The sequence below is a fragment of the Halyomorpha halys genome, unplaced genomic scaffold (genome assembly GCF_000696795.3).
Source record: "Halyomorpha halys isolate HHAL.00 unplaced genomic scaffold, Hhal_1.1 Scaffold1363.1, whole genome shotgun sequence".
Classification (NCBI taxonomy): domain Eukaryota; kingdom Metazoa; phylum Arthropoda; class Insecta; order Hemiptera; family Pentatomidae; genus Halyomorpha; species Halyomorpha halys.
In genome coordinates, this window is record NW_027108627.1 from 122,177 (window position 1) to 135,209 (window position 13,033).

The window sequence follows — 13,033 nt, forward strand, 5'->3', positions numbered from 1 at the left end:
TTAAATAACCCTGATTATAAATCAGTAATCAGTAGTAAATCTAACATTTCTTAATCCATTTTTATTAATTCAATTAGCGTTCATTTTGTTTTTTCCTGACCTTTCAACTTTTATTAGCTAACAAATGAAAATACAAATAAACCCTTGCCATGTTTTCGTATTATTTAAATAAAAAATTTCTAAAGTTAATCTAATGAACCTGTACCTTCCACGGGTATGTAATCTTATTGCTTAGTCCAAATATAAAAACTTATTTATTATTATGGGTATGATAATAATTAGTTGAAATATAAAAAAAACATTTATTATTCAATTTATGAATGATATATTACTAAGTTATCAAATGAAAAAGAACAAAAATCAATTTTCACAGGGTAATTTTGAAAATAAGAAACAATTTTTTAGCCTCTTCTTTTTTGAGCTTATAAGTGTATTATACACTTTCTTTATACAAAACAAAATGGTGAGTAGTTTAATCTTTAAAAATTAAGCTAAGCCAATAATAATAATAAGCTAATAAAGTCTAATTTTTGTTTTGTTCTAATTTTCCAGTGGCAATACTTCTATTGAAAAACCAGTCAAAAATTTTGAACACATATAAGGTCTTTCTCTATAGGATCAAGCTCTGCTATGAATTTCAAATTTTAGATTTAACTCTTAATAAGTTTAAAAAATTGTTAATTATAGCAAAAAAATTCTAATTTTCTATCTACATCTTTGTTGAGGGACCAATTAAAAATTTGAACATTCTATTCATAAAAGTCCTTTAAGGCACCTAACTCCATAATAAAATTCAACTTTGAGATTCAGCTTTAATGAGACCATAGTAGACAAGTGAGTTAATTATGGCATCAGCTTAACAACCTTGAAATCATGGTGGCACTGGCTTGAATATGGCCTGATTTTTATTTTGTGGCAGCCTGATTAAATATAAAATGACCTTCTTACTCTGGTTATAATTGGTTGGTATTCTATAGTACAAACCTCTCCCCCTCCCCATTAATGGCCAGAAAGAAGGTAGAAAAAAAAAAATTTAGCAAAAACTTCTAATTTTCCAACTACAATACCTCTATTGGGGGACTAGCTGAAAATTAGAAAATGCAATACACAAAAGTTATCTGAGGTATAAACCCCATTATAAATTTTAATGTACTCAGATCCAGACTTCAGATTTTATTTTAGTCAAAATGAGTTTCTGTGAATGGTACCTAATGACCTAATTCAATGGAATTTTTTATTCGGCTGCAATTTCAGCCTCTGTTCATCCTCCTCGGCTGTCTACAGCTACATGTACATCTAAGTACAGGTGAGACAAGAAAATAAAAATACATACGCATCAGTATATAAAGTGTGCACAATGTTATATGGACTAGACTGAAAACTAAAAATCTTCCCCTTCCAGGACAGGATCAGACTCTAGATGGGCATAGAGAGGAGGTAATCGGCTCATACAACTTTCCTTTTAATTTCTTAAAAGATATCTAGTTGTAGTTTTAGAAATTTAAATTTAAGTTATAGAGGCATTCTGACTTCATCTCTATCCTATCTCATTGTACTTGGCATTATTTCAGTAATGTAATGATATTTCTTCCAATTACCAAGGTTTTTGTCACTTTATTCATATCGTTCAGTATTAAAGTTATCTGTACATTGGTTTGAGATACAGAGCTAAAAATGTGAAGAAGAAGATAGAAATCTACCAAGACCTTGGGAGTTTTTCGAGTAATTAAATTATTGAATTTCGAGTTGATAGTCTTACTTGAGGAGAAATATTTACAATTTTTTTTAATTTTTAGCCTTACCTTGTTGATAAGAGAGGGCATACAAGAAATGGTGAAGCCCAAGCTTCCGGAGACCATGGTGCTGCCTCATATATTCTTAATTCACGTTGTGTCACAGCGCCGAAAACAGCACTCCATTTTTCACTCCTTTCATCATCACTTCTCTCACATTCACCATTCTGAAAAATAAATTCACAAATTATAATTAGACAGAAATACTAAATTAAATACTTTAAAGTAATACAGAATTATCTAGTTAAATAAAAGAAAAGAATAATAATTAAACATCATTTAAAAAAGTAAAGAAATTTGATACTACTTTAAATATTAAAGTTTTTAAAAATATATTGATCAGTTAAAGTCAATACCTTTTTAAAAAGAAGGTCTAAATAATGCATTCAAAAATGTATCAAACATCATGGCTTATAATAAGAATTGAGCAGATAACTTACTCTTCAATTAACTGGAGGAACAATATTTTATAAATAAATTAACTAAACATCTAAACAAAAATTAATCACAAACCAAAGAAGACAGTACATAGAAAGCCATTACTAAATTGCCCCAGTTTTATCATGTTAAATGACAGTTTAGGAGGTGATGTTAATAAAATACAATAAACATTTATTAATTAGTTAATAACCGATTATTAATCAGTGTAGAACTTCAGTACCTAACAGATCAATTGATGTCCAATTACCTCATTTTTTAAGATCTTGGACTATTTTCTAAAAAGTCAATTGTATAAACATGGCATGGCAGTATTACATGCATTCCAGAGATTTCTTTCCAACTCTGAGCTTTTATGATGAGGGAATTAAAAAATAATTAATTTGAAAGATAATATAAAAACCAAGGGATATTTTTATTAATTAAAAATTTATATTATATCCATCCATGTACTACAACCAGATACTTCAAAATAAAACTTTTTAAGAGCTAACAATACTTTTATGGCAGAATAATTATTACCTGAAGAAGAGGTAGCCTAGAAAGCCATCCAATATAATTTATTTCTCCAGTAAGAGATATTAAAAGAGAGTTTGCCTGCCTAAGCGCAGCTTGTGTCAAAAGAGCAAGCGTAGAATGAAGGGAATTATACCAAGCCGCACATTCTGTAGCATCCCCAGCACGTAAAATGCAGCTGTGTACACAGTCAGGAGAATGAAGTTCAAAACTCCTTGATTCTGGATAGAAAAAATAATATAAAATAATCAAGAACAAAATAAAAATTTATAGTGTTAATCCACAAACCAAAAGTCAGTCACTTATTTAAGTTAATGTTATAGAATATACTTTTACTGCCCAAGCAATATTTTGATTTTTCTTTCACCATTCATCATAATCCTGAACTTATGATATTCATCATACTCCTGAACCACTTATCATAATACAAAGTTTCATCAAAAATAGTTTATAAGTAACATTGGTTTTCACACTCACATGATTCTTATAGGTGATGATAATCTAATAAATTAAAATAAAATTACTTTCATGGTTCAATAGAACCACCCTAAAAACCATAAATTAGGTCAGTTCCACACGTATTTTTTCAACAATGAAGTAAAACTTATTCCAATCGACCAACTAATTATATAATTTCAATTGAATTAAATAACTTCTAACTTATTTTTTTTTTGCTTTACAGACCTTTGGCCCCCTGAACTAGCCTGCCTATCTTGGGCAAAAGCTTTCCAGTTTGCATTCATTAGTGTGTAGAGGTGCCCAAATGGATACCAGTTACATCTCAAACCAAATGGCTTTGAGTTACATACTCTAATTCAGAAATTCCAATATCAAAATAAAGATTTATTTTCAGCTGTACAATATATACATCAGTGATTAAGATTGAATCAATAACTATGAAACACTTATAGTTATTAGCAATAAAAATATTTTTTTTTTAAACACAAGAATAATTTTGTAGTCAGATATAAAAGATATATATATTACCTGGATCATGGAAAAGGTAATTGCGAGTCAGAAAGCATAACTGAAGGGGTAAGTGCCTTGTGTGGGGTCGATGTGGTGACTTTGGCACTGGCTGGGAAGAAGATAGGAACCCACGTTGTAACTCCCATCCTACTTCAGAAATCAGGCTTGCTTTACGAAAATATGGAGTAACTTCTCTTAAATACTTAACTGAAACATATTTCACCAACCATAAAACAATAGAAGTGGATATAATTATTTAACAAATTAATTATTTATGGTAATAATCATAACATAATAAAAATTAAGTCATTTGTTGATCACATAATACTAAAAATAAACCAGAAGTTGTAACTAATGAAACAGAAATCAGTGGCTCAAGATTCATTGGAAGAGAAAAATCCTATTGGTTTGAAAGCTGCTACAACAGTATTTTTTTTCTTAAGCTCAATGGGTGCATTGGGTTGATGTCCTAACGGGAAAAAGGGTTTGAGAGTAGCCTCTTTTTCTGCGTTGGTAGGGGTATTAAATATTTAGAGGTATATATAGTGGTCAGCCTTGTGTAATTTCTTACAACTAATATCACCAAGAATAAAATTTGTTAAAAATCTTTATTACAGATATCTTTGATGCGCAGGCTTAAGTAACTTTTTGAGCATTTGGAGATTATGTCCTATTATAGCACCAAATTAGAGCTACTGGTTGGTAATAAGGTCTTTAGCTTCAGATAGACTTACTACTATATTATTTTATAAAAATAACAATTACAAAAATATCAATATTTAAATTTTACATAATTTTTTGAACTTTGTGTTTGCCCTCCTGAAAAATTCATATTTTTTACTTAAGCCCTTATGACCGCGCATCAAAGATATATTAATGATAATGACAAGAATGTGTCATCTGATAAAATACAGTTTATCAACAATTTGACAAGTGTTCAACATATTTATTTAATATGAATATTAAATTACAATAATTTGATGCAATTTCAATATAAATATTAAATTAAAATAATTTAATGTAATTTTAATATAAATTAAATTAAATCTGTACCGCTACAACCCATGAAGCATCAGGGGTTCAGCACTTTATCCCGTGGCCACCGTGCTCCTAATTTTAATATAAACATTAAATTATAATAATGTTGAGAAAGAAAGTAATTTGGTCAGAATCATACTATATCACAAGATTTTTACCCAATTAAGGGTACCACCAACTTCATGAGGCTGGATTGGTACCAAAGGGCACCCACAGGGCTGACTCACAGCTACAGTGAAACAGGAAATAATTATCTGCCACAGCCAGATTCGAACCCAGATCCTTGGATTTAGTAGCCTTACCACTGAGCCACCCACTCCTCATTTTAGTATAAAATATAAGTATTTTTTAATCATAGTGATACAGAATGTATTAAAAAAAAAGTTTGGTATTTAGAAAACTGATTTATATAAAAAAAATTGGAGATTGTTGACAATGCTTAATTTATGATTCTAGGAATAAGGTTTGAAAATGGACTAAACATGGCACAAAACATCATCTAATTAATAGTTAAAGGATAATCAGAATTTTAAGGTTTCTCAATTTCCCAGAAGTAGTTATATAGAATATATGACCCCCTTTAGAAAACAGTAAAAACTATTAATTAAATACAAATCTTTATTGCATCCAATACAAGAGTGATAAAAGATGTCAAGTTTATCAAGGGAAATGTACAAATTCATGTCAAAATTCACGCTCTGCAGGAAGTGAGAAAATTTATTTTTTTATTGGAAATTTAAATATAAAGGTTTTTAGAATGCACTAGAAGAATAAGTTAGTTTTTATTTGAACATTTTTTAGCTGATTTAATTAGTTGTTTTTTTTCAATTTTAAAGCATTTTTTTTATTATTTTAATTTTGTGTGCATGTTTTTACATAACTCTTCTGTTTTTTTAATTAGAATGCCATGACTGCTCATTTAATAGCACAGGTCTATAAAAAAGAACAACAGAATTTTTTCTCAGTTGCCCGAGAGTGAATTTGTAGATATATTTTCCAAAATCAGCATGAAACCTTTATTACTTGTGTATATTTTGACTAAAAACAAAAATTTTGTAACCATTGGAAAGAGTAATGTTCTATAACTCTGATCTAACCAATAAGTACACATTAGTTGGATTTGAAGGGAATTAAAAAATACTCTAATATATTTCAAAAACTTCAAATGCATTGTCTTATATCTCATATTCAAATTGACCCAGAAGAGTATGACTAGTACAATTTATTATATTGTAATGTCCTTTTTGATAAAATAAAATTCTGAATTTGATAGATTGAAAAAAACCAGGTGCTATGATGGATTTTCTTGATTTTTGTGCTACCAAACTGGTATTACATATTATAGCTTTACCAAAATTCTGTCAGTGATGCAAAAAAGCGATCAAAATTAAAATTAAATTTCTGGATGTCGGCATGTGTTATTAGTAAATATAATATATTTTGGAAGATCAATGATCGACTGTGTGTGATAATAATCCGGAAGGAAGGGATGCAGTCAAAGAGAAATTCAAATAGCTGTGAAACTATTAATTATGAGCCAGCATTTCCCCCCTCCCCCTCCCATAACAGGGCTTCATTTTCTATTTTATTTTACTTTAATGATGGATGTTTCATTATTCATATCTAGTTTACTAATACTATTTAAATTTACAATCCATTCAATTTTTAAATAACTTGTGTTATGCTAACTTGAATTGTCACTGTTTCACCACCAAAAACTGAAATAATTCTTGCAGAACTTAATCCAGATTAGCCTATGGGGTTTCTTTATGTCTTCCTTGTAACTAAAAAGTCTGATGTCAAACATATAAGGCATAGAACACATTGTGGAACAAGGTTGCCTTATGAATTACCTTTGTATAGATGGCTCTAAGAGGCTTCAGCCACAACCAACAGTCTATTTATTATTAAAAGTATGCTGATTTAAATATTATTTTTCTTGTCAAACAACATGCCTAAATATTTAAGAGCCTAATGTTATATGAGTCGTACTTCTATTGATTTCCATACATACTGTCATTATACATGAAAATATAAGGATTTATGTTTACATGAGTTATACATATATTTTTATAAACATAATAGTAAATAACAAATGAAGGAGTCCTATGAATACCTGTGAACAGTGATGATACTCAGCGGATTCACACAGGTTCAATCAAACCCGTTGTTAATATCTTAAAGCTTTCTGAACCTTGTAAAACATATGTAGCATTTCTCAGTGTTTTTTTTTCTTTCAAATAATACATTAAAATATGTACGACCCGTTTGTTATGGCTTCAATAATAACCATGGCTGTTATTATTATAATAATACCTAATGATAAAATAAGTGATTTAACAAAGTTTTCCTTGCTTAACTACTTTCACTATGACTTTCTGATTAAAAAAGCCAATTTTTATAAGTTTATAAAATAATTTGAATGGAAAATATTAAAATATGTACAAAATAAACCATTTTCAACATTCTTTTTTATTATTTATCAAAACAAAATATATAGTTGTAGCATAAACAATGTAAAAATTTTAAGTGACTTAGTTATTCTAATATCACCACTGCTTGTGGATTCACTAATCAACTATATAAACTTGCTCAAAAACTATAAAAGCTTATATCGAAAATACAAATAAATGGACTAAATCGCTAACATTATGTAACTAAAATTATACTTGATGATGATGATACAACTAAAAATAAAATTATAGCTCCTAAAAATAGTTTATAACACAACAATGGTTTATTAATATCATAAATCACCCTTGGTGCATAATAAAAGTCAACGCTTTATATAACTGCAAGATTAAATTCATTGGACCCCATTAATCTTCAAATAAATCACAAAAGCATCAAGAACATATTGTCACTTAATGTACCTCGTGATACTTTCATGGTCACTTAATGTACTGTGAGATACCTCGCCCAAAAATCAAAAATTTGATTGGCATATTATTTAAAAAAAAAAAAAAAAAGACATCTGATTACAATCATTGGAATAGTAATATGACTTTTTGTTTTTAAATGAAATAAAAATCTCTTCTGACTAACAAAATCTTAAGCTTAAGTGATGATATATTTAATATGTACCAGCAAAATCTATAGCTAATGGTAAGCAACAAATATACTAATTCATTCAGTGTTAAATCTGAGTGGAGTAAGAATAAAATTTGAAGGTGTTAAATTATTTCTGTTACTTCTCCATTATAAAATTAGTTATATGTAGTACAACTTTTTTTCCGTAATAGAATCAGAAATGTTAAGCAGTTCTATTTTTTTTTTTCTACTAAATAACCTAAAATAATTATTTAGTAACAATTGAATTCCTAATAAAAACATATCACTGCCCTGATAGTATAATGAAGCAAATGTAAACTATGCGAAATTGACTTCATTGTGTTTGTGGACTCAAAAATGCATTTAATCGATATTTTTAAATACAATTTTGAGCCCTCTAACACAATAAAGTCCATTTCACAAAATTTTATAGTTGCGTCATTATACTTCTGTAACAGCGATATGGAAACCCTACTTCTAAATTCTTTTAACTACATTTCTTTTCTTAAGTTAAGTTTGGTGTGAATCTCAAGTTTAATGCATTCATTATCTGTTTATAGATTTAAGAACCAAATTAAGTTTTTTGCAAACTAACTAGTCATCCTACTTTTCATACTCAGTCTTACTCTTACCAATCCCAACAAATCATAATTTAAAAAAAAAATTTTATATAGGTCAACTAAATAAAATTAAAGATATATGAAAATAGTAACCTGTATAACATTAAGAACTAACCGTTCACAGTTTACTACATTATACATATTTTATGTAAATATGGGTAATGTCATAAAAGAGATATTCTTTGAAATCTTATCTAGAGGAGATAAATTGCTTGATTTTGAAACAGACCAGGTTCAATTACCATCTGGGTCAATTGATGTTATTTGTTATAGTACCAACTTTATAATCAACAACTAAGTCAAGTGATAAATTATATAATGAGGTTGATACACTATACATTATACAATGTTTTATTAAAAGTAAAGAACACAAATTTAAGTTCAAATCATTTAAGACTTCCTACATTGGAAAAGATTAGTTTCTAAATAATGAATTTCTATATATAAATTTCATAAAATTTTAAGAAAACATTGTTCCTACACTGAAACAGAGAGACTTTTAGCTGGATAATTTAATAATATCTTGCATAAAAGAACTAATATTAGTGAAAGGAAATATTACCTTCAAGCTGTACAATTTTTCCAGCTCTTTTCAGAGCCTTAACAGCTTCATCGTGGGTTGCATCTCTTAAATCTTCACCGTTCACAGATAGAATGGCATCACCAACATAAAGCTGCTCAGTTTGGTCTGCAGCCATGCCTTTGAATATTTTTGATATGAGGATTGGCATTTTGTTTTCTTTACCACCCTTAATTGATATACCAAGGCCATTGTTGTCGGATTTTATTACCCGCACAACTCTTTTCTGATTAGCAACTGAATCAGGAACTTCAGCTGATTCAAGAGTACCAGTCGTCGAATCAAGTGTATTATTATTGTTATTTAAAGTTCCATTAAGAGCAGTAGAGTTTTCATAGCTTTCATCCAAGCTAATGCTCAAATATTCCTCTTCCAAAACAACAAATACTCTGTACCACTGGCCTCTTACTTGAGTTTCTAATAGGCCTGACCTTGCAAAACCAACATCCGACATCATTTTTATTACTACTCAGAATACAAAAACGATTTGTCAAGAAATTTTAATACCAAAATATAACTTCCCTGACAAACAGAAAGGCATGTTTTACTAAATGAAATACTCCTGTAGATTGGAACACAAATATTATCCATTAAATAGGCCGAAACAGAGTAACATACAGAAGTTTCAAATCCTTGTCTAATAACCTAAGTAGGCCAATTTCTGGAATAATACACTACATAATGCCAATTAATGGTACATAACATTCTCCTCAAAAAGAGTCGTCGGAATGAAATAATCTATAATAGAAAGGCGGTCCATTTTAAGCTTGAAGAGGACGGTGAACATTATAATCAGAATTACGATAATCACAAATACAGGTGCACACAAACTAACTATACTAACTGCCAGTAGTGACTGGTGGATGCAGTAGGGATGTAGATGTAGTGGGGTGAGAATACGAAAGCAGTGTTGTCACTACATTCCTCTCTCTCTTTCTCTCCCTCTCTCTTATGATTTGTCGTTGCTAGTAATCTTACTTTAGAAAATCCAGGAAGATTATCAATTTGGAATTCAAGGATCTTTAAATTTAAAAATTAAAAACACAAACACTTCTTTCTCAATGCTACTAACTGAAAATAATAATTAAAGGAAGATGGTCCGGGTGCGGTCAAAAAGTAACTCAAATAGAACAATACCCATTTATTTAGAGGCAACTTTTCGCACCTGCATACAGGGCTTTCGGATAGGAAGAAACGTTGGCTCCTAATAAACAGTTTCTGTACTAATTGAGTTGCTTTCTGATTGCACCCAGACCACCTTCCTATTTTTGATTATATATAGTCAATCAACGATCTTCCAATTAAATAATAATTTAATTCAGCAAATTTTAATTAAGTAATACTTTACAGACTGTTGCTGGATATAACTTGTTCAACTGCAGGTAACAATTACCTGTTCAGAAACGATTTTCTTATTTTTAAAAGACAGAAACTGAATGTAACGGACAAAATTAATTTCTGAAAAAAAAGATAACAAATAAGATATCAGTCAGAAATAAAAATAAAATAAAATCAGATTCAGTAAGAAGTTGTTTTTATTTTATTCAAGAGGAGAAAGAAAAATTAAAAAATTCTAAAATTTCCCGACAATTTTGATTTGATTTCCTAACTTACCGAGGATCTGAAGAGTGGGGAATACCTACTACTATAGAAAGTATTCCAAACATTCTGAAAATGTTTGGGATACTGTCCTCTCTAAAAATCACAGCCGTCTTTAACTAAGTGGGTGGCTTCCAGATTAGGGGATAGGATTTGAATAAAATCTACGGGACAAGATGTAGGTATCAAGAAATAAAATTTTGTGCAAACGAAATCAGAAGAGAAAATAAATTTAAATTCATACTGGGCCATTTTTACACTAATCCTCAACTTTTCACCAAATTGGACAAGCCAGTTTCGAAACAAAGATGTCATAAAAAAAATTTCCATATACTAAAGGAAACAGTGGAAGAAATTGGTATCATTTTTACACCAATCTTCATTACTTCTTCAATCGCCATGACCCCACTGAGGAATAAATGATTACATACTTTCTGAGTAATTGCATGCAAATACCAAAGAAACGAAAAATTAAACCTAGAAGTCTCAAAATTTACAGGGCAGTAATAAAGGCACATACAGTAAAAAGTGGTACAGCAATGTAAAATTGACGGTAAGCAAGAAGAGGTGGATAAGAAAATTCTAACAAAAGTATAAATCGCCTTTTAGTGAGTAGAAAAAAGAAACGAGGCCAAATAAGTTAAAAGGATATTATGAGAATACTTCAGGAAATGTCTCGGTCAAAACCAGAGTAATATTTTAAATTTTTGGGTACTGAGAAATTCTTGAAGAGCACAAAAGCAATTGGCTAGTGTGAAGTGTAAAGAATATTAATAGTCGACTGGTGACTGAACCTTGTAAAGCTTAAGATGGAATAAGCACTATCTAGATATCTTCTCTTATGAAGAAGAGCGAAGGGAACCTTCTATGATGTTAGCAAAGGAACCATTGTTGAAGAGGAAATAAAGCCAATAGAACTAGTTCTAGAGCAGGTGAAAACAGAAAAAGCTGCAGGCAGACATAATAATGGTCCCGAGTTCATAAAGTATGGAAGCAATGAGGTCAATAAAGCGCTACAAGGGGTGTTTGAAACTGTCTAAGATACCAAGTTAACCCCTAAACATTGAGAATACAGTGTTGTAATCCCATCACATAAAAAAGTAGCCTAACAAAGTGTTAATTATAAGCCTGTAAGTCTCCTGTCCGTGATCTACAAAACGTACAGGTTCATTTTGGAAAAAGATTATGGCAGATCGCGACGAAGGAGCTGGAAGATGAATGGAGATCTGTCAGGCAGGCCAGGGGTCCTAACTTCGTCTTATGAAACATACTAGAAAAACTATTGGACGGAGACAGGCGGGGCATAGCTATTAAATGTTACATTTTCAGGGCCTTAGTGCTGCTTTTGACTGTCCCCCGTCAGGAGATATGGAATGGTCTTAAAATTAAAACTGGTTTAAGAGATCTCATAAGCGCTATATATCCGGCCTATAAGAATTCAAATGAAGTTGTGAGAATTGTTGGAACTTGTGTTCCTCTTTTTCCTGTGATAAATGTGTCAAGCAAGGGGATGGCTTAAACCTACTTTTATTTGCCATATTTATTAATGAAATCGATACAATTTGTAAAAGATAAATAGTCCTAACATCCATCGAAAAGTGGAACATGAGATACTAATGATCAGTCAATCTCTTTTGCATGCTGGTGATATTGTCGCCTTGCTGGTATTGACATTGCTGGAGTCTTACTTGTAAGGTATAATCAGCAATAGCTATTTATGCACTAAGTTTTCTTTTCTCAATTGCTTGTTTTTTCAGCTTTGTTCCCTCCAAGAGCGTACCCAGGATCAAAATTAGGGGGGCAAGCCATGGTCGTTCCAGTTGTGACATTTCAGTACGGAAAAGGCGAATGAAACCAAAATTTTAAGAAAATTATTTACTTGAAAAACAAATTATTTTTTATTAAATTAATAAGTTTTTCACTTTATGGGGAGGGGCAGCTGTCCCTCCCTGGGTATGCCCATGGTTCCCTCAAGTTTATCGCATGTTATTTCTCTGTAATTTATTCTGTACGCAAAAAGTCTTCACGGAAATGACATGAAATAAGTTTAAAGTAATGAGAGCCGTTTTTGCACTACAATCTATAGAAAAAATGTTTTTCGCCTCTTCTGCAAAGAGTGCCTAATGGGGATCATAATGCGAATGAAATCTGTGATCCGCTTCCATTTTGAAGCAAAATGGATGGTGATGGCGAGTTAAGGATCCATTTTAGGATGGCCTGAGACTTTGATGCTAAATTTAAAAAATATCGCTCCAATAGTTAAGGAGAATTTTCTATTATTTATAATTTTTTAACGTAAGTATTTTGTAATGTACATCCTCAAATTTTGAAGGAGGGGTGAAATATTTTTCTCTTGGTTGATTATAAAGATTATTTAAAGTATTAAACTACAATAATTCTGGTAAATAAATTAATTTTAACAAATAGAT

At 30.4% G+C, this 13,033-nt stretch overlaps 1 protein-coding gene across 1 annotated transcript in view; it reads right to left on the reverse strand.

Moving 5' to 3' along the window:
• Syn1 (Syntrophin-like 1) overlaps positions 1-9,612 on the reverse strand; it is a 20,248-nt gene extending 10,636 nt beyond the window's left edge. The window contains exons 1-4 of the mRNA XM_014434416.3: positions 8,988-9,612; positions 3,735-3,923; positions 2,754-2,968; positions 1,803-1,960 (exon numbers count right to left, since the gene is read on the reverse strand). Coding sequence (XP_014289902.1) covers positions 1,803-1,960; positions 2,754-2,968; positions 3,735-3,923; positions 8,988-9,462 — 1,037 coding nt within the window. The 5' untranslated portion in view covers positions 9,463-9,612. The remainder of the gene's footprint in view (positions 1-1,802; positions 1,961-2,753; positions 2,969-3,734; positions 3,924-8,987) is intronic.
• Between the last annotated feature and the right edge of the window lie 3,421 nt (positions 9,613-13,033).